General features: G+C 41.8%; 1 protein-coding gene across 8 annotated transcripts in view; it reads left to right on the forward strand.

The window, feature by feature from the left end:
- The window catches only part of LOC126283947 (rab GTPase-binding effector protein 1), a 188,991-nt gene that overhangs the window by 119,061 nt on the left and 43,602 nt on the right, over window positions 1-26,328 (forward strand). For 4 of the 8 annotated variants that reach the window (XM_049982375.1, XM_049982364.1, XM_049982401.1 and 1 more), the window contains 3 exons: window positions 13,165-13,290; window positions 15,986-16,206; window positions 20,529-20,674. In XM_049982375.1, the coding sequence (XP_049838332.1) occupies window positions 13,165-13,290; window positions 15,986-16,206; window positions 20,529-20,674 (493 nt within the window). The remainder of the gene's footprint in view (window positions 1-13,164; window positions 13,291-15,985; window positions 16,207-20,528; window positions 20,675-26,328) is intronic. The other 4 variants (XM_049982393.1, XM_049982384.1, XM_049982422.1 and 1 more) reach the window with 1 other exon arrangement.

Here is a 26,328-nt window from a genome sequence, read left to right on the forward strand (position 1 = left end):
ATATACAACAACAGTTTTCTTGGGACTATTTCACCCCTCAGTGAGTTCATTTATCACTAGGTTCCAAAGTAGCGGGAACAAACCCCCCCCTCGTTGAAACCTTATGGTGATGTTGATCACCATGTTCTTATTCATTGTGGTGGCTTCTACCTGTCTTATACATACCAGCAATATTAGAAAAAGGATAGATAGCTACTCACCATAAAGATGACCCATTGGGTTGCAGATAGGCACAATGAAAGACTGTTACATAACACACTTTTTTGGTCAAAGTGTTCTTCAGCAAAGAAAACAAAAACGCACAAATGCACACGTGTGTGTGGGGGGGGGGGGGGGGCGTGCGCACTCACACACACACACACACACACACACACACACACACACACACACACACACACACACCTCATGAAGGCCACTGCCAAAGGCAGCTCCAGCTGGAATGTGACTGTCACATGAATAGCAATCTGGGATGGGGCAGGGATTGCAGTTTACAGATGGAGAGAAAGAAGAGAGTGCTGTCTGTCTGGATGTGTAAGGGTAGATCGCAAGATGCAGTGTTTGGAGGTGTGGTGTGTAGGGAATAAATGAGAAGTAGAAAAGGAGAGGACCAGGGAAGGGGATAGATGGGTGGGTGCAATGGGTGGCATATAATGATTGTTGGGGAAATGAAAGGGCAGGAGGTGATAAGGCAAAGAGGGTGGAAACTATTGGGTGGAAGGTGTGAGGACAGTAGGTTACCATAGGTAGGGGCCACAATAATTTTGCAAGTGGAAAGTTTGTTGTAAGGATAGCTCCCATCTGTGCCGCTCAGAAAAGGTAGAGCTGGAGGTGGAGGGAAGGATCCAGATGTCCCATTTTGTGAAGCAGCCATTGAAACCGAGTAGCTTCATGTTGTTGAACAGGGTGATCTACTTCACTCTTAGCCTCAGTTTGTTGGTGACTGTTCATCCTGGTGGACAGTTGATTGGTAGTCATACCAAAATAAAAAGCTTTGCTATGTATGCAGCAGAGCTGCCATGCGATGTGAGTGCTTTCACAGGTGGCTCTGGCCTGTGATGGTGTAAGATAACCCTGTGACGACCGGAATAGGAAGTGCCAGGTGAGTGGATTTGGCAGGTCTTCCACATGCGTATGATCCCTGTGGCAAAGGGTTGCAGTTGGGAGTGCTGTAAGGATGGACTAGGATGTTGTGGAGATTGCATGGATGACAGAACATCTCTTTAGGAGGGTTGGGATCTTGAGTTGGCTGTCCCTCATATTTCAGGGCATGAGGATATTTAATCAAAGCCCTGACGAAGGATATGGTTCGTCGGCTCCAAGGTAGTATTAGGTGATGAAGGGGGCACTCTTTCTTAGCTGGCTCTTGTGGGTGATAGGAGGATTGAGAGTGAGTGGTTAAATGGCATGGGAAAACTAGTCCGGGGGTCAGTGCCTGTCTGTGAAGGCCTTGGTGAGACTTCCCACATAGTGGGAGTACTTGTCACTGAACGTATGCTGTCCCTGAGTGGCCAGGCTGTAAGCGAGGAATTTTTTGGTGTGGAAGGCCTGGCAGCTGCCAAAATGCGAGCACTGTTGGTGGTTGATGGTGTTAATGTGGGCAGAGGTGTGGATGGAACCATCAGAGAGGAGAAGGTCAATGCCAAGAAAGTTGGCACACTGATTTGAGAAGGATTAGGTGAAGCTGATGGGAGAGAAGGTGTTGAGGTTGTGGAGGAATGAAGGTAGGGTGTGTTGGCCCTGAGTCCAGATCATGAAGGAACCACAATTGAATCTGAACCAGACCAGGGTTTTATGGAGGCCAAGTAGGTTTCCTCTAGATGGCCCATAAACAAGTTGGCATAGGAGGGTGCCATGTGGAAGCTCGTTGCTATGCTGTTGATTTGTTTGTATACCTTCTTATCAAAGGAGCAGTAGTTATGTGCTAGGTTAAAGTTATTTAGTTGTATGAGGAATAAGATAGTGACTTTGAAGTCTTAAGAACGTTGGGAGAGGTAGTGTTCCATTGCGGAAATCTGTGGGCATGAGGGATGTTGGTGTATTGGAAAGTGGTGTCAACAGTTACCAGTAGGTAAGCAGGAGGTAAAGGGGTGTGTTTGTTGGAGAGTCACTGAAGGAAATCATTGGTTTCTTTGATGTGAGAGTCTGCATTATGGGCAGTTGGTTGGAGTTGTTGGTCATTGAGGGCTGAAATACTTTCGGTGGGTGTGCAATGATCAATAGGAATAATTATAATTATTGGCAGGAAGAAATTAGGGAATAAGATCCTGCAACAAAGCATCTTTCCTGTTAATTTTACTAAGTTATGTTTAGCTCATGTAAGCATAGGTAGTACGTATCACCATATGGGAAAGCTGGCAGATGCCAGGTAACTTGCTGATTTTTAAAAAAATGCAGTGGGTGGTAGGAATGTTTCAACCATTCAAGTCACCGGGCCCTTGTGCACTTTAGCTTTACTACAACGTGCAGGTGACAGAATGAAATTTTTACTCTGCAGCAGAGTGTGCGCTGATATAAAACTTCCTGGCAGATTAAAACTGTGTGCCGGACCGAGACTCAATCTTGGGACCTTTGCCTTTTGCGGGCAAGTGCTCTACCATCTGTGCTATTCAAGCACAACTCACGCCCCGTCCTCACACCTTTGCTTCCGCCAGTACCTTGTCTTTTACCTTCCAAATTTCACAGAAGCTCTCTTGCGGAACTTTCATAACTAGCAAAAGATACATTGGCGCGGTATTTAAGAGTCAAAAAGGCTTCCTTCAAATCAAGTACGTTAGGAAGGCAAACGAGGAGTCAGTAAGATCATACTTTCTGAATAAAACTTGAAATTAAAAAATGAAAGAAATCAGTCAAATATTTTATGAAATGATTTGTGTAAAAGAAATAAGTAGATCAGAGAAACATTCTATGTGCCTTTGAATGATGCTCGAAATAATGAACAGAAAATGAGGTGCACCAAACGTTTCCCTAATATTTTTTATTTCATACTTTTAGACAAATCATTACACAAAATGTTTGACATCCTTTTCAAAAATTTTGTAAGCTTTACTTTTACAGCCTATTCAGAGTAATTGAAATGCTTGGCCTTAACGTTGACTGCTGATGAATTACATTCGCAACATCAAATATATGTAAAATTTCATGGTTCATTGTAATCATTAGGAATTAAATGTGTGTGATGTACTGGGATAGGTGTGAAGATCAAGTTCTTTGGCAAGACCTTAAAAATATACTTATTGATGCAGTGTAAAAGTATACATGAAACATAGTATACAGAAATGTAACTGAGCCAGTAAAAATATAAGGATGTCCCAGAATCAAACGCCAGATGTTTTCCTAACACTCATGAACTGTACACGCTACCCCTACACCACAACTAGCTTTCGTTCATTTGCATCAATCTCTATACTTACGATTTTATTTAGCGTAGTTAGTCATGTAGTAGTCATTCCTCTGCATTTATTGGCTGTTAAAAGTTCTTGATCATGTAATAAGACATTCGTATTTAATTTATTGATGAGATAATTGAATGCTCCTCTGCTCATTCACGTCTATTCGAAGAATTTGTCTGGTAATCTTTGTAGTTGATGATAATTATGAAATTCTCCATGGAGATTCCTCCCTTTGTAAATTTCATGCACAGCATTCCTTTTCGCTTTCTCTTCTTAAATGAACCTAATTGTGTAGCCGTACTCTCCAGCTACAGTATTCTACAGATTAGGGACACCGTTTTATAAAAACAGCTGGCTGGCTCTAAGCAGGCATCTGGTAGTGTGACATGGTTGCTCACACACAGGACACCCAAGCTTTTCACCTAATGCTGCTGCTTGTCGCGTATCCAGAATTCACTTGCTTCTGTCGCTCACGTAGGACACGGCTTAAGACTGTGAGGCTGGTCAGTCTGCCCTCCTTTCTTCCAAAGACATTAGAAAAACTGGTTAATGTACACGTTAGGGAAGATAAGTTAACTGTGCTTCCTCAGCATGGAAACCAACGCACATGCCAACCAGGCAGATCACATGAATAACTTTAGATTGATTGACTTCTTTCTTTCTCCTTTTTTTTGGGGAGGGTGGGGGTTGGGGGTGGGGGGGTATGGGACTAACAATGAGGTTATCAGTCCTGCTATTCAAAAGTAACGCATGTAAGATAAAGGTATCTGAAGGTATCTGCTAAAAGTGGGCAGATCTACATCTACATCTACATCCGTACTCCGCAAGCCACCTGACGGTGTGTCGCGGAGGGGTCAAACTATAAAGCTAGGAAGCTAAAAACACACACAGTAGAAGCCATAAAAGGGTAAGCCAAATCTTAAAATTGGGTAAACAGAGGGGACGGGTAAAGGAGTGGTCTTTGGAAGGGGGAGTGGTCAAGGCCAGAAACATGAAGAGAGGCTCCAACACAACCACCCTGCCCCTACTCCAGGAGTATAGCAAAGCCTTATAACTGAAAATAAAAACCACTTTCATATAGGAAATTGAGGACCAGTCCAACTATATATGAATCATCTGCTCACATTAAAGACGAGGAACCTGGAAGGGTATACTTACTGTGAAGGGCGAAAATAAGGGGACATTCCACCAACTTACGGTCTACTGTCTGTCTGACTCCACAGCCACAATGGGGGGAGAGGGGGGGGGGGGTTGTTAGGCAAGAGAAAACAATTGGTAAGCCTAGTATGACCAATACATAGGCAGTGGACTCCTTCAAAGAGGAATGGATGGAAGAGCGTCAAACTGCAGTAGTCTGCTTGATTGTGTGGCGTTTATTACTGAGAGCAGTAGTGCATCAGATTAATTTTACTTTTGGGCAAAGAGAGATTTGATGTGTATCTGCATATCTGCACCTGGAATTGTGAAAGGGAATGGGGAGCAAGTATCTGCCTCTCTAGCCAAATGGTCAGCCTGTTCATTCCCTGGGATGCCCATGACTTGGGACCCAGAGAAAAACAAATGAGTAGTTGGCACGGCCATGGGCAGAGAGGAGGTCATGGATAGCAGAGACCAAAAGGTCACAAGAGTAGCATCAATCTACAGTCTACAGCCTGCAGGCTGCTCATTGAGTTGGTACATATTAAAACACTGTGGAGGGAGGCTTGAGTAACAAAATGGAGGCCCCTGTTGACGGCTAGCAGCTCTGCTGTGAACGCACTACATGATCACGACAGTAAATGGTGTTCCATTGCAGTAGGAGACATAAAAGCAAATCACATGTTATCTGTCATTTTAGAACATGGTAGCATCCTGCAACTCTTCAAGGATGGTATGAACAAGATGCCAGAATATCATAGGGGCGACAGAGAACTTAGGACCCAGGAACAGTTTGGTTCTAATCCATGGTATAGGTGGGAGGGAAATAGAGGGCACATTCCAGCGATTGGAGATGGTGATCCCGACAGGGGGAAGAGAGATGAATTCGACTGGAGGGCGGGTCGCAGGAGGGAGACGTCCCTCGATTGTAAAGAGGACAGGGTACATTGGATTTCAGGGAATCGCCAAATGGCGACTGCATAAGGCATCTGGAGGTGGCTTCATCATATTTGCAGAGGGAGGAACCCCATTTCCACAAGGAGGCTGTGGACAGAATTAGTGAAAAAGACACACAGCCAGACACACCTAGTAACAATGAGAGGGTTAAGTGGTTTCAGAGTGAAGGAGCTGCTGAGACAAAAACCTAACAACCATGACCTAGTCTGGGCATAACCAGAGCATGATAAAGATGGAGAAGAATGGCATTGTGTGCACCTCAAGATGTGGGGGCAATGAGACAGACAGCATTAAGCTTCTGCATGCAGGTAGTCTTCACGTGGTGAATATGGGACAGCCACATCAACTTTTTATCAAAAATAAGGCCCACGAAAGGGACTGTGCTACAACATTGAGACCCTGGTTGTCTAAATAAAGTACTGGATTAGGGTGTACTGTGAATCGATGCCAAAAATGCATAGCCTGCATTTTGGAGGGAGAAAACTGGAAGCCATGGAAGACGGCCCGTCAGATAGTGCCTTAGAGGTGGTGTCAGCAAATGCTACCGATTGGGAGCTGCATCAGATGCAAAAATTGATACATAACAATGGTGGGGCAACCAGAGGCCCAACAGACATTACAAGCCCATTGATGGTGACAAGGAAGATTGTGACACTTAACACACAACGCTGTAGGATACCATTCTCCTGGATCTGAGGGGTGCTGAGTGAAATACCAACTCTAAACGGAACAGGTGGTGGGATAGAAACTCGTGGATAAAAATTGGAATGAGGCCGCAAACCCCCAGTCATGAAGGGTAACTAAATGTAATGGCATCAGGCCATGTCATGTGCCTTATATAGGTCTAAGAAGACTTCAACAAGATGTTGGCAATTAGAAAAAGCCTGTCGGATTGTTATTTCCAATCTGAGTACATGGTCAGTTGTAGATCGTTCTTCCTGGAAGCCAATCTGATACAGGGACAAAAGGCTCTCTGGTTCAAGTGCCCAAGGTAACTGGAAGCTAACCGTCCTCTTGAGCAATTTACAAAGTACATTGGTCAGGCTAATCAGTCGGTAGCTGTCGAGAAACGTTGGGTTCTCCCTAGGCTTATGTAAAAGGATAACTATGCTGTCTTTCCATTGCTAGGAGAAGATATCCATGGGCCAAATGTGGTTGAAGACCCTGAGTAGATGTTGCCTCTGGTTATTGTGCAAATGTTGAATCATCTGGATTCTGTATGGAATCCGGGCCTGGGGCCTTCTCATGTGAAGAGGAAAGAGCCTGCAAGAATTTCCGTTCAGTGAAGGATTCATTGTATTCTTCAACTTGGTGGGGGTTGAAACAGAGGGGAGTTTCTTCAATTCATCGTCTCTCCCAGAGAGAGGTATCAGAATATGAAGACAATGCCGATGTTGTCACAAAGTGTTTTATGAGGTGTTCTGCAAGAACCATGGGTTAGTACACGGAGCATGCTGATGGATAAAACCCTGGGCAGTTGATTATTGCTGGTAGTCCAGAAGAGTACAGATCTTCGATCACACCTGAGTTGAAGAGGCAAACGTCCCTAGCTAGGAAACAGCACTACCAGAATTCCTTTATATTCTGCTTAATAAGACAGTGAGCCTTAACGTGGAGGCACTTAAAAGCAATAAGGTTGGTTTGTGAAGGGTGTTATTTAAATCATTGCTGTGTCCATAGGTGGTCCTGGATAGCAACTACTACATCCTTGGTCCATCACAGTTGTCACTGTCACAAAGTTCATCATGGGGTGACCAATGTAGTGTATTCATGAGAGTATGAGAGGAGATCTACGTACGGAGATCCAGTCACTAAAGACATTGGTGGTAAACTAAGGTGCAGATCGCACCAAATGCTATCGTGGGGCTGGCACAGTTCTGACAGACCACTCAGTAGCAACAAAATTAGGAGAGTAGTCATCACAGAAGTGTGTTTTTTTGAAGAGCAAGATAGAACACAGAATAAGAGGAAACAAGTTGTATTTCCAGTAGGTGACAGTAATATCTGTTGCAATTCCACTGGATTATCATATGGCTGGAGTCTAGGTTCGACATAAAGGAGCCCAAGGGGAGGTCATGTCACCAGGCCAGTGGTAGTCACTGATGAGGATGGGGTGATAACCATAAAAACTGGGTGTGATTTGGAGTCAGAAGAAGGGGGACGAAGCCACCCCCCCCCCCCCCCTCCCCCGGATTGCCAGTGAAGCCTCATTCTTGGACTTGAACTGCTACTTCTTCTCCATCGGGGGGATGGAGGAGGTGTTACCATTAAGGGAACAGGTGGCAGTGATGTATGGATTGAACAGAGAGCGAGCAGTTTGGGCCCCTCAGAGCATAGGTCCCTTTTCCAACACAAAGGTGCAGGCTCCTTATCTTGAGGTCGCTGGGGCGGGGTGTTCAGAGACGGGGCTCTGTCTCTAGCATAAGCCAGAGAAGAGGATTTCTTCTCTGTCTGAAGAGGAGGAGGAGAAGCAGGAGCAGGAAGAGCAGTTGCTTGAGGGGAAGAGATAGGAGCCATTGGGGGAGGGGCAGTGGGAGTAAGGAGGAAGTGGGGGGAATGGGAGATGTAACTGGGGCAAAGGTAGGTGAGAGATTCAGAGGAAGTTTGTCAAACTACTTCCAGGCCTCAGTGTTGCTGAGATGGTGAAAGTTTTTTATTTTTCCACTACCTGCGTATTCAATGGACACAGTTATGACCAGGGAGAATGTAGACAAGAGCAGTTTACACAGTTAGGCTGTTGGGTTCAAGGGCTCCTGACATGAAGAGGGCGGCCGCTGTCACCACAGATGGGAGTGGCATCACATCATGAAGACGTGGCCGAACTTGAGGCAACGGAAGCAACACGTGGGAGGTGGAATGATTGGTTTGGTGTTGCATATGTATACCACCACCTTGACCTTCTCGGGGAGGTTATCCCCCTCAAAGAGCAGTTGAAGGGTGAAGGCCGCTCTGGACATACTGGACGAAACGAGTGCCGTGACGTTCCAGATTAGCCCTAATTTCATCATTGGACAGGAGGAGAAGGTCACTATGGAAAATTACACCCTGTATCGTATTGAGACACTTGGAGGAGCAATATTCACTGGGATGTCTCCAAAAGCATTTGCAGCCAGTAGGGAGGCCCACTGGCTGGTAGAAGTTGTCTTTATACCGAATGAGATGGCGCAGTGGTTAGCACACTGGACTCGCATTCGGGAGGGCAGCAGTTCAATACTGCATCTGGCCATCCTAATTTAGGTTTTCCGTCATTACCCTAATCTCTTGAGGCAAATGCCTGGATGGTTCCTTTGAAAGGGCATGACCGATTACCTTCCCTAATCCAAGCTCGTGCTCCGTCTCTAACAACCTCGTTGTTGTCAGGACGTTAAACACTAATCTCCTCCTCCTCTATAAGGAGAGAGCCAGATCTCATCTCGCTTAAGGACTTGTCCACAATGTGGTCATTAAAAAAAAGAGAGGTTTCATGGTGGTGAAGTCTCCCCTTCAGTCCTGGTACAGACCAGGAACTGTGGAAAAGGGTTTGCCCCAAGCTGGTGGCCCTAGCCCTCCTCCCATTGGGTAGCTGGGGGAGGGAGGGGTGAGGGGGGGGGAGGGGGAAGGCAGGATCAAGAACTGAGGCAGAACTATTCCTAGGAAGAGATGCATCTGCAGAAGAGTGGCCAGAGAGTGTAACACATTTCATGAGACAAATGTCCACCCTGGTACCACCCACTCTGATCAGTGACTCATTGCCCAGAGTTCCAATGACCCAAAAAGATAGGCAAACATTATAGTCTTTCACAAGGCATTCACAGTGCAGCTACTAACAGTGTGATCCCTGTGGTGTGGCCTAGATGGCTACATAACAGCCCCACACACGGACTGGCTACCGAGCTGGTGATCAAGCAGAGAGGCAGAAGGGCTAAGGCAATGAGTGGGGGAGGGGGGCAAGGGAAGGTATAAGAGGGAGAGGAGGAGGAGTGGGAGGGAAACCCACATCAAAGATGCTAGAGAGGGAGTTCTTCCCCATCTGGATCATACTTCAGTTTTAAAATTTAGAGATGGAAGTCAAACCGCCAATGGGGACCAAAAAAGAAAAGTCGAAAAGGAGGAGGAAAAGCACACAAACCAAAACCACAAGATGAAACAATCAGGAGGATAGCCGGTCTGATATAAATATGGACACCAATAGAGGGAAAGGAAGGGGAAAAGGAAAAAGAATAAGGACAGGGAGGGAGAAAGAAGGGGTAGGTAAAGCAGTCCAGAATAGAATAAAGACTCCAATAGCTCGGGGACCTGTGCGAGCCCCACATGTACCCACAAAAGAATTGCAGGCCCCCTGGAGGCTGAGCATTTCACCAATTTGTTATGAAGGCTGAAAAAGCTCTACACTTTCAGGAATTTCCCTCTCCACCTTCCTGGATATCAAGTGTGCTTTTAGCAATAAGACCTTCAAATCCATGGTTAGTGCTGCAGAAATACATGGCATTGAGATCACCATATAAAAGTGGATTAAGATCATGCTAAGTGGAACAAATCAAACAGCGGAAACTCCAGATTGTAATACCACAATATTAGGAAGTAGATAGATTTCCATTGCTACTCATCATATAAAAATGACTGATGAGTTGCAGAAAGGCACAGTGTAAAGATTGTCATACAATATAGCTTTTGGCCTAAGCCTTCTTCAGCAAAGGAAACACACACACACACACACACACACACACACACACACACACACACACACACACACACACACAAAGCACTTCACACATGACTGCTACCACCTGCAGTTCCACACCAGAATGCGACTGTTGTGTGAATAGCAATCTGGACTGGGGTGGAAAAGGGGGACGGATAGCAGGGTATAGCAATGGAGAGAGACAAGAGTGCTGTCTGGTCGGGCATGCAGGAACTAGATGGTAGCCTGATGAGACTGCCAGGAACTGTGTCAGGAGGTGGGGTGTGGTAGAAAAGGCAGGGAACAGAAAAGGAGGGGAGCGGGGAAGGGCAATTGAAAGGCAGCTGCACTGTCGGAGAGCAAACACAATTAGGATGAGGGGATGGGAATTGAGAGGACGTTACAGGACAGAGGGGGGCAGGAACTGTTGGGTGGAGAGTTTGGGGACAGTAGGTTACTGTAGGTTGAGGCCAAGAGAAAAGTAGATCACCTTGTGGCACAAAATGGAGCTGAACGCGACGTGCTTGATTTCAATGGCTGCTTTACAATGCAGGCCATTTGGAACCTCCCGCTTTTCTGGATTGCACAAATGGGTTTTCCTTGTAACACACTCTGTGCTGCTGAAATAATCCCAACCTCAACATACATTAACCTACTGTCACCATGCCTTCCCCCCCCCCCCCCCTTTCTGTCCAATCACCACCTTCTTCTTCATGTCCCCCACCCTCTGTGTGCCCCCCTCTGCCAATGCACACATCCATCCTTTCTCCCTTCCACCCCGCTCTTTGTACCCGCTCCCCATTTTTCCCCCACACCCCACCTCCCGATGTTGCATATAGCCATCTTGTCAGGCTGCGATCTAGTCACTGCACGCCCCACCAGTCAACTCTATGCTCTCTCCCCACATACAGCGCTATTCCTCCCCCTTCTCCGTCCAACTCTAGACTACTACTCATGTAAAATTCCATTCCAGTTGCAGCTCCCAGTGATGTTTTCTTTGCTGAAGAAGGCTTTAGCTGAAAGCTATAATGTGCAACAGTCTCTTCATTGTGCCTCCCTGTAAAGTCAGTGGGTCACCTTTATAGTGAATAGCAAGTATCATTTTCTAATATTGCTGATATTCCCACCTCGAGTTACCCCTGTATGATTTAATGAATGCCTTTTCTTCCATCCCATAACCCTGTGTTGTTTTCCTTTGTTCCCATTCTCTAACAAATTCTTCTTCTTATTGTCCAGTCTCTCTCTTCCTTCCTATGTTTTTCTGTTGCCTTCCAAACTGCACATGCTCTTGACTTCCGAGCCCCACTGTATCATTATGAAAAGGATAGATTGCTACTCCCCGTATAGTAGAGATGCTGAGTCGCAGACAGGCACAACAAAAACACTAGTAAACATATAAGCTTTCAGCCAAAGGGCCTTCTTCTGAAATAGCCAACATACACACGGCTGCATTTGCATGAAAGAGTGTGTGTGTGTGTGTGGTGTGTGTGTGTGTGTGTGTGTGTGTTTTTTTTTTTTTTTTTTGCTATTTCAGAAGAAAGCCTTCTGGCTGAAAGCTTACAAGTTTATTAGCCTTTTGGTGTGCCTGTCAATGACTCAGCATCTCCGCTATATGATGAGTAGCAATCTGTCATTGTGCAAAACTTGATTTTTCACTTTTTGAGGTGGCAGTTTAAACTGTTGAAATTGGTAAGGTGAACCAATTAAAGGTTTTGTTGTGCAACCAACAACTGACTTTTTATTGTTGTTGTAAATAAAATTTTTGGTCAGATATAAGAGATGGCCTTAAGGCCCTAATCTTATCAGGCTAAATTATCAGCAAATAAATAATTTTTAAATGAACACATTGATAGTCTAGATAATCATACAATTTGTAGGAGGAGTGGCTAATAGGAAATATTTCCAATTTTTTCATGTTTGGAGCTTTCAGCTGCTAAGTGCTAACGGATGGAGGTGAAGGCAGTAGCCATCTGTGAGAGCTGTAAAAACTGAGGAATTCCCATAGATGTTTACAAAATCGTGTTAGGTTTTTAGTTGGGACAGGCGTGCACTGCTGTTATGCTCAACCCACTTCAACTATCAGGGGTCAGCTTGCTGACTCAACTGAAGTGTGCCCTACAGATGGCTCTTGCAGTCCAGATAGCATTGTTGAATAACAGCATTTTGTCCCTGGCTGTTGCATTTATTCAGAATGAAAGAAAAAAATTGATGTCAACAATTTTTTTTAATGGTATATGTGTTTGTTTACCAGTCACTGCAACAGATAACCAAGGATTCGGCATGCGAGCAGTATATTTAGAAGGCACGCAGTTGCTGTGCTTATGACTTTGTTTTGTATTACTAAACAACATAGATCACAAATGAAACAGATTTTCAGTATTATTTAATTATTTTTGGTGCTCTGAAGAGAGAGTACAATTTTTGTCTCGTACAAACTGTTTGCATGTCGTCAGGTGTAGACAATTTGACAGATTTTCACACTCAAATTGTCAATTAATTTTGATTTATTTAGTTTTGTAATTGAAAAGAGTTCTTTAACACACAGATGTTCATCAGAATTTTGTAACACTTTTCAACCTTTTTATGGACACATAGGAACTCTACCTTAGAAGAGTGATGTAGACACCTTGTCCTTAAAATGGGAATGACATTGCAGATAAATCAGTTACATTTGTACCTGCACAGGGCACTTTCATTGAAATGGCGAATGGTCTCTAAAACAGATATAAGATTGGCAGTGGCCTCAGAATCTATCCTTGTAATTCTGTCAAGGCAAAAATGAATTCTTCAAACCTTGCACATTCTTTAATGCCAGTGAACTTAGGGAACTGGATAATGTAAGTATCTACTTATGAGAGGCTGGCCCTGTAAGTGGAACATAAATAATAGATGATGTCGTCAACCATCTACTTTTAAGGTTATTTATGAATTCTACCTTGTAATTATAAAATGCAGTAATTATATGATGACTTACAAAGAATATATTTAACAAATTATCTAACTTTTCTTATTTCGTTAAAGAGACAAATAAAATGAACAGCTCTATGTCATCTCTGCTGAGTTTAAATGAGTCCCACTGCAGCTTAACCAAACAGAGCCCAGATTCACATTCTCCAGCACATGATGAACTGATGAAATCTATTACAGGTAAATCTTCTTGTAATTTGTTAGCATGCTGAGTTTTCTGAATAGTTGCAAAATCTCATGGTTGGCAGTTTGCTTTATGTCTACTAATTTTACACACTGAGTCACATAATAGCTTTAATGGGCACATTGGTTAATTTTGTTGCTGTTGAATGTCCAAGTTAAATAGTAGAGAAGAGGCCTTCTTTTGTTTGTAGAGAGGGAGAAAAGTATTCAAGAATTAGTCAGCAATCAAATGACAGTGGGGGTAAAAAAGTATACTTTTCTGGCACTCGTGTGAAAGATGTCAGGTTTGCTTTTAGTCTCCATATTGTTTTAGATTTCTATAGATCCAGTGACTTGATATTGTTGTTAACGAAGAACAATATGAAATGAAATTATGGTTTGTGGACAGTTGCTCTGTAGCTAAAAGTGTGAAATTCAACGGAATTACAGTTCAACAAGGGAACATTTGTGTTAGTATCTGTGGGAAACACTTCAGTCAATACAAATTTTTTGTCTATTACCACAAGGCAAATGAATGACAGTGCCTCTCATTGAATGTCATTTTTGTTTGAAATTTGTTAGCCTGCCTTGGTGAATTAGGAGGGAGCTGCTTTCATGATGTGGTGTAGCTTCCACCACTTGCAATGATAGGTAACTGCATGCTATGTCTTACCACCACCCACAGCAGAATACTTTTAAGCTGACTGGCCAAATTGATGACAATGACAATATAAAAACTGAATTGCAGGAGCTACACCACTTTTAGAATCAAAAATAAAAGTGATGAAATTTCTGGACCAGTTTACATATTTAAGGAGAAAAGGAGACTACACACCAAACAAAAAAGTGTTGAATCTTTGACAGGTGCACACAGAATACAGAGAAAACTTTGCTAGCTTTCATAAAATAAATGCCTTGTACCTTGGAATAAATCGTGGTTGTGTGCGTGTGTGTGTGTGTGTTTGTGTGTGTGTGTGTGTGTGTGTGTGTGTGTGTGTGTGTGTGTAGTTTCGTTGTTTATAGCTCAACAAAGGAGTTATTCTGAAAGCTAGCAAGTCCCCCCATTTCTCCCTCCCTCCCTCCCTCCCTCATTCCTACGTGCCTCTTGATGACTCAGCACTGTGGTGAGCAATCTCCTTTACTCCTAAAGTAAGGACAGAAGTGACAGGTAAGTAAGTTAAATGCTTCTCTTCTACCATGTGGGGAGTACTTTTTGCCAATTGGCCATTAAGCTTTTCTATTGCAGTAGCATAAGAGTTAGAAACATACAGATCCCACTATATTGTCAGTATAGTGCACTTGCTAGGACTTTGATCAGCCATGAGTGCAATGTACTTAAGATCAGTGAAACATTTTTCATGTACATCTCAGACAACAAAACAAATCTTTGTTGGCAGAGCTTTTAAATGAATGCACTAAATACAGACTGTTAAAGGAAATCCATGTTAGCTAGGCAGCCACTTAACATTCAAAAGAAAGATACAAGAGGCAATTGGGTGGTTAAGCCATCTGTCCACCTGAAAAATTGTCTTGGCTCCCCTAACATGCGCAGCTGTAAACACTTCTGCAGAAGGCACACATGACAATGACTGGTCAGAGCTGCCCCTGGACACTGTGGAACAACATCCATCACAAAAGCAGATTCCTCCTGTTTGGTTGATGTGTGTCACTAAAATTACAATCAGCAAAGAACCTCAGTTCCTCTCCTCTCCACTTCAAAAACCAATCATATGTCAGATATTCTTACTGCTTACTTTGTATGACCATTTAAGTTAAAATTCTCCAGTAATATTACATACCTTTATGCAAGCTTTTGCCAAAATGTTGGTTGACTTTTTACAGTGAGTTGTTGTCTACAACCCAGAAGATATTTCTTTAAATAATGGAGGTCTAGTTTTCATGAAACTGATTTTTATTTCAAATGCTATCAGAATATGTAAAAAGATATTCTTCATGTGGTTGGTCCAACTTACAATTCACATTTGTTTCCATGTCCTGCAGTTGTCTTCAAAGAACAGATTCCCTTTGTGCATTAACTCTGAGAAAGTCATTATTTGTGCATGATTCTTGTTTGAGAGCATTGCAGAAAATATTATAATTTAATTCTGGCAGTGATGTTGTCCTTCACATTTGCAGCCAGTCTATGCAGTGTTTAAGCAGACAGTTCACGTAAAGTATTAAATTTTCTGCCCAATTGAAATCACATCTAGGCTCACACCAGCATAAACAGTGTGACACTAAATAGTATGATCATGATGCCTTGATTATATTGTGCCCTCTGTGCTGGCTTTATTAGAACATATGGTAGTCAGTGAAATGAAGAATGGAAAAATGAACCTGACTTTGAAAGCCATTCAAAGAAGCAGCAACATATAGATCAAATTTATGCTGTCATGTTTGTTGATTGAAATTCACCTTGCAGGCCCACATACATGTATGTGCACACATAAAACTGCATGTCCTCTCTTCTTTCCAGTATTAACTTTAAACATTTATCTACTTTCTGTTATTACCCACAAACATTTATTTTTTTACTTAGGAGCTTTCTCTGACACAGAAAATTCTATTTGTTTCACTGTTTACTATCCTTGTTTTTATGGGCTTTAGCATGGGTGAGTACAGTCTTCTTTCCTTTTGTTCGTATAAGAAACTTACTTACATAACCATCCTGTTCAATTTATTTCTTATATACTATTAAACCAAATGCTTTCAGATGCTCAATCTGAAGAAAAACCGAAACATACCTGTGATATGTGTGCTAATTATGAAGCACAATTAGTGCGATCTCAACAAGAAGCAAGAGAATTGGAGAAGAAAGTTGCTGTTCATGAACGTTCTTTACAGCGCTACCGAGAAGACCTTTCTAAGGAGTCTGAATTCAGAAAAGAAATGGAAGAAAAGTGGAATGAAAAGAAAGAAGAACATAAAACACAAGTACGTATCGTCAGAAAGTTCAGTATTATTTCATTTTTCTTGGTACGGCACTTACTAGTCAATCAAAACTCTTCACAGTACAATGTTATTAAGAAGTATTCTCCTTCTACATTCTTTTTGTGTAGTTGTATCTCTTTTAATTTTGGCTTAATGGAAATTAAATATAGATGAATTCAACTAACAACAGGGCGTTGTAGAAAGTATTGTCTCTAAAGGAGGCAAGAAAATAAGTAGTGCTGATACAGGTATAAAAGTATACAGAACTATCATAGTTTCAGGAACGAAAAGTTCTATCCTTGGGGAGGATAGTGATCGGTTGGGGAGGTTTAAAAGAAAGAGCAGGTCACGTGTACCCCAAGATACGAGTTGAATGTTGGGAGATTGCTGGAGACAAAAATATATTATTTTTGTGAATTTCACAGAAGTGTGGACCATCTGGAGAAAGGTACCTCAGTGGCACAAAATGCATCTATTGTGTGCAAAGCTCTGAGGCCCCTCAATAAATGGAATAACAGCAGCATCACACCATCCAACATTACGCAGTATGGAAAATAGTCTCTCTTGGGTAAGGTGGTGAGGGGGATGTTGTCATATCTGTAGTATGTATCTTTAAAGTTACAATCTGCAATGGAGATATTGTACTGTTGGTACTTGAGCTGTGAACTCCCTCTTTATGCTGTACATTAACCTGCCTGTCATGCATGGAATGTTGGGACTTGAGGCAATGGATGCTATACTAGGAAGCTGAAAGGTTTGCTCCATGCTGGGTACCAAAATGTTATGGCTCATGAATACAGTAGGTTTACCTACAGAGTGAGCATAGTGTATTGGGTGTGTCACCAACATCAAATCGGGTTTGTCAAGTGACTTCGGTATAACATGATTTGTTCGCATTTTGTCGTAAGATTAAAGCTTTAATATTATTTATATTTGTTCTTTTTGTACACATTTATGTATTAGTAACAGCAATGCTGATTAGTTGTTGCTGATAGGTTGGTAATCAAAACATGTCGGAGGAGGATAAGTTAGTTTTCATTGATAACTACCCAAACGTCTAATCATAGTATTACTAGTAAAAGGCTCATTGTGTGTTGAAAAAGATTCAGACACAGTGTAGTAACATATTAAAATTGTACGTCTAGTTTATGTGAAATGTTTATGTTAAAGTACAGACATATATTTATGAGACAGATGTGGTACTGGAATGTCATTGGTGCATTATAAAGATTGGCCAGAGTAGTGCCTCCTTTAGAGTTAACTACAAAATTCAAGTATACCTTCATGGATACATTGTCACAGCTGACTACAGTGTGTCAGCACTTTAAGTTTGATGGGTTTTGAAGTGTGAAGTGGGTGGGGGAAGAAAGAAGGCAGAGAACAGGAGAGGAGTTGGGGAAGGGTGACCAGCTGCTTAGAGGGCAAGACAACAGGCATATGGAATAGAAATGTGATACTGGTAACCTTATTCTGGCTGCAGGCAGTGGGAGTTGTGCACATCTCACAGTGACTGGGGGGGTCTAGGTTGGAAGGTGGAGATAAATTGGAGGGATGAGGACAGTGCAAAGAGGAGTGTTGAGAGCAGGATGGGTGAAGCTGGGGTAGATTAGGATGTATATTTGGGTGTGGAGAGGGGCCTAGCAGATACTGAGCCAAGAGTATTATAGGATTGAACAATGTGGTGCAAGGACAATTCCCATCATTGTAACTCAGGGAAGATGGTATTGGGGGTAGGATCCAGATGGCATTTTTGTGAAACAGCTAATGTAATTAACAGTGGTTGGCTCTCTAATATGTTTCACCATTGGGTGGTCAGTTCCATTCTTGACCAAAGTTTGGTGGGTGGTCATTCAATCGGATTGACAGCTGGTTGGTGGCCATGCCCACATAAAATGTAGTGCAGAAGTTAAAGTGTAAATGGTGTTTGCTGTAACTGGGATAGGATGAGTCTGTGATGGAACTAAATTAGAATGTGCTGAGTGGGTGCTTAAGACAGCTCTAGCACTTCCATTGGAAGTGAGCATTAACAATGTAAGGCAAGATCTTTATCAGCAAGTTTGTCTTGGGTCTTGCCTAGACAAACATGCTTTAGTCTGTTAAAAGTTCTGTACTGTGGGGTGAAGTTCAAAAAGGCCTTGGGACTGGTCTAACACTGTGTTGCAGGAAGTGGCAAGGACTTGGCCCAGTGTAGTTCATGTGCCTTGTGTCATTGACTGGTGTGGCAAATTCTGGATCATCTGGAGGGGATTACCCATGATCCTGTCAATACCAGTGTGTGTACCAGGTGGCAAAGGAAGAAATTGTCAGGCTACCATCTTAAAACAGCAGTGGCTAGTGAAGCAGCTTAACTTTGCCAAGACTACAACAGCAGCTCTTTGTTTTCACCTGTTCTTCCGCAAGGCTCCTGCTGAACAAAACTGTTTCATGTAATATTTTTCTCGCATTATTTCATCTCATTAATTCATTAAGTAGGGGACTGTAGTAATTCCTAGAGTCGTAATTTAAAGCTGGTTCTTGAAACTTCGTTAATGGACTTTTTCGGGCTAGTTCATGTAAATCTTCAAGAATCTGTTCGTTCAGTTTCTTTAGCATCTCTGTGACACCTCATGGGCCAAACAAATCTGTGACCATTCAGACTGCCCTTCTCTGTATATGTAAAATATTCCCTGTTAGTCCTATTTTGCATAGGTCTCACACACTTGAGCAGTATTCCAGAATGGGTTGCACAAGTGATTTGTAAGCAGTCTCCTTTGTAGACTTATTGCATTTTCCCAGTATTCTACCAGTAAATTGAAGTCTTACCATCTGCATTACCCATACACTTGGGGGTTCCACAAAGTCCTGTTTGTGTCGTGTTGTTCATTCACCAACTAAATTCTTTCAGAAACATGTAGCGATTTCAGCTTACATATTTGGCTGCCATCTGCGTTGTCCCACAGGGAAGTTCCATCTATGACAGCCTGGTTGCTGTTTATTTGCTATTTTGCATCTGTCTCTTTGATACAGTTGTTACACCTGTTACAGTTGTTCTCCATGGACCAGCATTTCCGGGGTGCAAATGGTAAGGCTAGGGCTTCGAAGAAGCAAGCCATGCAACATGCTAACTAACAATTAGTGGTTAGCTTCCACGAGGACCTTTTCTTAACTTTACGGTTTGCCTTTCTTTTCATTAACTGCATTTTTAAATATGAATGGTACACAGAGGCTACACCAGTGCATAGAATTGATCACACATACAAATACAGTCAGTCCCCAATCAAATAACTTCACTCTGACCTTGACACCATGTTGTTACAGCACAGAATTGCTACAGTGCTTTTGAGTGGGCTGTCACACAAGGGATGACCTCCAGTTGGTATATTTCAAGAGGAACTGCGTGTGACTAGTCACTACAGATGATAGCCATGGGTTGTTAGGCTGTATGGAAGAGACTTCTTGGTATGGAATGGGTGACAGCTGTTGGAAATGGATGTCCATATCAAACCTACCAACCACCAGCAATATCTCCACTTCGACAGCTGCCACCGGTTCCGTACCAACAAGTCTCTTGCATACAGCCTGGGCACCCATGGATGTTGCATGTTAGTGACGAGCAGTCCCCCTGTCAATATGTCAAGGCTCTCACTGAGACCTTCACAGACCGTAATTACCCTCTTACTTTCTATATACAGGTAACGTGCCAAGTACTTTTGTTAGGTACTCATTGTTTTCACCATTGACCATATGAAAGATTTTGAACTGTCATTGGTAGCACTTGAGTGTGCTGTTGAAGGTTTATCTTGTAGAAACCAAAGAAATAATGGTAGAATGTATTCATTCAACTAAAAAATATTAGCAGTTAACAGAACTTTGAGTGTGTTGTGTAGAATTCAGATAGACTGGTAGTATAGCAAGCAACATTTTAGTCTGTACTTGGAGGAGTGTTGGAGACAACATTGCGATTTTTCCTAAGGCTTTAGTGTAATGATGTCTATTCGAAATTAATAATTCGCATAAAAGTAGATGTACCTTGTGTGAGCTTTACGAGGTCTCTATGTTCAATGAAATATTATGTTTCCTAGTGGGAAGCAGTAGTTGATAATGCTGTGGGCATTGAATATTGGGATTAGCGCAATAAAATCTTTGCATTGGTAGTATGTAATGAAATTCAAATTGTAACTCAGGAATTGTATTAAGAATGGAGTGTAGTGACATGATAGCAGCCTAATTCTTAAAAAATTGGCTGCATAGTAGTTATAATTTTCTCCAGTGTTGTTTAAACTTAATATTTTTAAGTGTTCCCACAGAATTTTTAGTGATTTCTTTAATATTGCTTTTGATTACAGGTGGCAGAATTGAAATCAATGATGGAATCATCTGAAGCTGCTCTTAATGATCTAAACAAAGTTTATACAGAAACAATTGCTGCAATTTCGGACCAGCTGGCACGGCTGGCACAGGACAGAGAGAAAGCTCAAAATGAACTTGAAAGGTTTGAATCCTACATTGTCACTTCCTTTTCTTTTACTGGAGACTGTAGAATAACTTATTTTATAGAAAGAGTACAATGTGATTACCATACTGTAGAAGTACTAGAGAGGAGGCAGTCAAGAACAAGAAGTAATTATGTTGATGTCCCTCAGGAATAAATTTAGACCTATTCCTGTTGATATGTTATATAAATGATTTTCGGAATTCTATAGATAATAAGCATCTGATCACTGTATATCCCAAGGAGGTGTCAATTAAACAGGTAGAAAAACCAGACTTATTAAAGAGGTTCAAAACTTTTTGGGAAAGGTGACAGCTCCCTTTGAGACAACATAAAATTTAACACAGATAAACCAAATATTATTCACCTTGAACAAAGTGCCCCAAATAGATAAAATGTTGTGAATGATGATATTCTGTCAAGAGCCTACCTGGGATTAATAGACTTTCATGAAAGTAGCCGGTTGCTCATGTCTGCTAAAAAATAACATCTGGTCTATGTTATTTTACCATTATCAGCAAAGCTTAATTGTGAAATCCTATGGACTGTGTATTTTGGATTATTATAAGCTTTCTGGGCTTATGGAATAGAACTGTGTTGGTGGGACCTGCCAAACTAATGTGAAATTGTGAGTGCGGGTCATGAGTCTTGCTTGGATAGCTCAGTTGGCACACCACTCACTTGCGAAAGGCAGAGATTCCCAGCTTGAGTCCAGTCTGGCACACAGTTCTAATCTTCGAGGAAGTTCCAGGTCAGTACCTACTACACTGCATAGTGGAAAGTCATTCTGGAATATGAAAAGGATTTTCATTGTGCAGAACAATGCCTGTAGAATCATAACAGTAGCTATTGTGAAAAAGGGACAACTTGTAAAAGTATGATAGTTTTAACCATGAACAGATAGGAACCCCTTTCATGATGGAAATATATTGGATCTAATGGCAAAAAATAGACCTGACCTCTTTGAGGATATCCACATCAAAGCTTGTATTGGTGAGCATGAAGTGATTGTGGCAACAATGATTACCAAAGTATAGAGGACAACTAAATCAAGCAGAAAGATATATATATTCAGTAAACTAGTTAAAAAATCAGTAGTGTCATATCTCAATGAGGAACTAGAAACTTTTAGCACAGGGCAGGAGCATGCAGAGCAACTCTGGCTCAAGTTTAAAAGAATATTTGACCGTGCACTGGATAGATATATACTGAGTAGAACAGTTCATAATGAGAGGGAACCTCCATGGAATACAATCACTGTAAAGATACTTCTAAAGAAACGGAGATTACTGTGTAATAGGTGCAAAACAAAGTTTAGGGCTAACACACATTTGGCTGTCAAGAGAGCAATGCATGATATATTCTATGACTACCATAGCAGAATATTGTCAAGTGATCTTTCACAGAACCCAAAGAAATTCTGGTCAGGCGAAAGGCCATTCAAGGGACCAAAGTTAGTATCCAGTCCCTAGCGAATGAGACAGGAACTGAAATTGAAAGTAGTAAAGCAAAAGCTGAAATGCTTAACTCCATTTTCAAATGTCCCGTTACAAGAGGAAACCCAGTAGAATTGCACCAATTTAATCCTCATACCACTGAAAAGTTGAATGAAACAAGAATTAGGTCAGTGGTGTTGGGAATCAGCTGAAATGGTTAAAATTTAACTATTTCCAGGGCTCAATGGAATGCCTATCAGATTATACATTGAATATGTGGCTGATTTAGCCCCTCTTGTTACTGTAACCTGTCCTATATCCCTTGTACAAAAAACCATGCCCAGTTCTTGGAAAAAGGCACAGGTCACACCATCTACAAGAAGGGTAGTAGAAGTGATTCACAACTACAATCCAGTATCCTTGAAATTGTTTCGTTGTAGAGTGTTAAAGCATATTCTGAGCTCAAACATAATGAGACATACTTGAACAGAATGACCACCTCAGTTCCAACTAGCATGGATTTTGAAAAAATTGATGATTTGAAACCCAACTCGCACTTTCCTCACATGACATACTGAACGCTTTGGATCAAGGCAGCCAGGTCGGCAGAGTATTTCTTGATTTCCGAAAAGCATTTAACTCAGTAGCACCGCTACGCTTATTGTCAGAAGTATGATCATGTTTGGTGTAAGTGGAATTTGTGACTGGATGGATGGCTTTTTGATAGGGGGGACACAGTGTGTTATCTTGGGTGTAGAGTCATCGTCAGATGTAGAAGTAACTTTGGTTGTGCCCCAGGGAGGTGTGTTGGGACCCTTGATGTTCATGTTGTATGTGAATGACCTTGCAGTCAATATTAATAGTAAAATCAGGCTTTTTGCAGTTCATACATTCATCTATTATGAAGTACTATCTGAAAGAAGCTGCATAAATTAGTCAGTAAGATTTCAATGTGGTGCTGAGATTGGCAACCTGTTTTAAAGTTCAGAAATGTAAAATTGTGCACTTCACAATACGAAAAAATGCAGTATCCTATGATTATATCTTAGTCACTATTGGAATTGGCCAACTCATAAAATACCTGGGTTTACACTTTGTAGGGATATGAAATGGAATGATCACATAAGTTCATTCTTCTACAAAAGAGATTGCTTGCAAATCATTCATGCAGCCTGTTCTGGAATATTCCTCAAGTGTTGGGACCCATATCGGATAGAACTGACGGGTGATGTTGAACTTGTATAAGGAAGGGCATCACGAATGGTCACAGGTTTGTTTAATCTGTGGGAGAGTGTCACAGAGATACTGAAGGAACTGAATTCGAAGACTCTTGAAGCTTGACTTAAACTGTCCCGAGAAAAACTGCTGACAAAGTTTAAAGATCTTGCTTTAAATGACTATTCTAGGAATATACAACAACTCCCTACATGTCAGTCACAAAGGATCATGAGGATAAGATTAGAATAATTACTGCAGTCATTCTCTCCACACTCCATACGTGAATGGAACAAGAAGAAACCGTAGTAACTGGTACATTGGGATGTACCCTCTGCTTGCACCTCACGATTGTTTGCAGAATATAGATGTAGATGCAAACAGTGGAAAATCCAGGATGAAATAATGACAGTATTATGAAAAGGTTAGATTTGCTTGCTATATAGTGGAGGTGTTGAGTCGCAGACAGGCACAACAAAATGACTACTAAACACGTCAGCTTTTGGCCAGAAGGCCTTCTTCTGAAGTAGATTACACGCGCGCGCGCGCCCACACACACACACACACACACACACACACACACACACACACACACACACACACACACACACACGCATGCATGCCCAGTGTCTGTGGCTGCTGAGACCAGAATTTGGCTTAAGTGTTTTAGTAGTCTTTTTGTTGTGCCTGTCTGGGAATCAAAATATCTGCTATATGGTGAGCAGCAATGTATCCTTTTCATAAGATTTATGTACTAGTTTTAATTTTATCACAGTTGATGCCACACCCCATTGTGATAGTGAGACAAGAAATTGAAATTATAAATAGGGGCATGCAAATTCACAACTGTGATATGGGGCATAAAACATGGTTAACAGAAGATTAATGTTAAATGTGATGTATATATGCAGACTTTGAAGAGAGAAATGAACATTTTTATGAAGACTGGAATTTGAAGTTGGGTCTCCAGGTCACTAGGCAGGTGCACTAACTACCAACCACCGTTACTTTGCACAACTGCGTTGACTACCCTAGTATACCCACCAACCCTGGGTTCGAAATCCGACTTTGGTACAAATATTCAAGCTTTGCTTTAGTCTGAAATCATAGGTGTTTTAGACTTGAAAAGGTCTCTGGAACCATATAGTTTCATTTGATTAAAGCCCCTAATCATGGGTTTCAGGCAGTATCCCCTGTTCCATTCCATGCTGAGGTGAGGTGCTATTCCAATACAGTTGGAGAGCCTCTACAGGACTGTTCTTGTTCAAGGGGAATACCAAGCAGACTGAGTGGGAATTTGGATTGAGCAGGAGGCCTCATAGGATAGTCCGTGTAACTGCGCAAAGCCACGGTGTCAGGGTGGCGTAGTGGTTAGCACATCTGCCTTGTGAGCGGAAGAATCGCTAAGTCGGTCTAAAGCTTCAGTCCAGTCTCCTGTTAACCAATCTGGTGTGGCAGGGAAGATACCAAAAGTTAGTTTTAAATTTCACATTTAAGAAATCGTTCAAGCAGGAGAACCGCACCTTTGCACCGACTCCCGTATGGAGGACATAGTAATAAGCATCTCTGGTGTAGAGAAATAACTGAAAGAGTTGAAAGCAAATAAGTCGTCAGGTCGTGATGGAATCCCAATTGGTTTTCACGGTGTACTCTATTGCATTGGTACCCTACTTAGCTTGCATTTATCGTGAATCTCTCACCCAGCGCAAAATCCCAAGCGACCGGAAGAAAGTGCAGGTGACTCCTTTATATAAGAAGGATGAAAGAGCAGACCTGCAGAATTACAGACCTAAGCGCTTAACATCAGTTTGCTGCAGAATCCTTGAACATACTCACAGTTCAAAGTTAATAAATTTCCTTGAGAGGAAAAAATTTCTGTACATGTATCAGCATGATTTTAGAAAGGATTGCTCTTGCGAAGCTCAGCTTGCCATTTTCTCAAGACTTCTTGAGAACTATACGGATGAAGGGCAATGGGTGGATTGTACATTCCTAGATTTCCCTAAAGCATTTGACACAGTGCCGCACTGCCAACTGTCAAAGGCCGAAAGACTTATTAAGTACAAGCAACTGTTTTGATGCCTAGTCCATTGGAATTTGAAGGTATTCTTCGGCCAAGTTGATTTTCAAAAGGAACTGACCGCCAGCCAACTTTGTGAGTAACTTCCCCGGGCAAGGGAGGGGAAATGAAATGATGATGGCTGAAATAAGACTCAATCCAGCATTTACCACTTCTTGTCGAAAGATACATTTCATTTTAGTGTATTAAATGTGGTCAGAAAATTCCAGAGTTGGTTTCCTCAAGAATGTTTGAGATTTGTGTCAAAACTGTTCTGTGGGAGTGATATTTGATTGCTGAACTTAGCATAAATGTTTAAAAAGTTATAAAAATCCAATTGCCATGTGCTCTTCTTTTGAGTGTGTTGGTGCAGCTGTGTCATACCTGAAACACAGTTTGAATCCGTGTCTTTCCATACTTATTCAATTACTATGTGTGATATATATATTTGTTCTTATTAATCTGTATTATATACAAAACAGTATATTGTTTTGACCACATTCTTCCTATGGACATAAATGTTATCAGTCAGTGCTCACATACACTAATTTATTGGCTGTACTGGTTTTGACTCTCTGGTCCTACGACAGGACTCCTGAAGTAGATTTGAGGAGTTGCTCACTATTCCTACTAAGTCCTGATACAGACATTGGCTAAGTGGTATCATCAGCTATGGAAAAAGACTATAGCCAATAAACAAAATTTGTAAGAGCATTGGCTGTCAACATTTACATTCAGAGCTAATGAGCTCATGGCCCCTGTATTACAACAACATGGCAGATGTGAAAAATTATCCTATAATGTTTTGATAAAACACATTACGTGGTTACACCATTTAAAGCTGCACATGATCATCTTCAGCTCTACATATCTATCTCCTCTACGAACAAGTAGGTATGGAAAAGCTTCAGGCGATTTATTTGCTTGGAATGTGAATTGTATGT

Source organism: Schistocerca gregaria, chromosome 1, assembly GCF_023897955.1.
Source record: "Schistocerca gregaria isolate iqSchGreg1 chromosome 1, iqSchGreg1.2, whole genome shotgun sequence".
Taxonomy (NCBI): domain Eukaryota; kingdom Metazoa; phylum Arthropoda; class Insecta; order Orthoptera; family Acrididae; genus Schistocerca; species Schistocerca gregaria.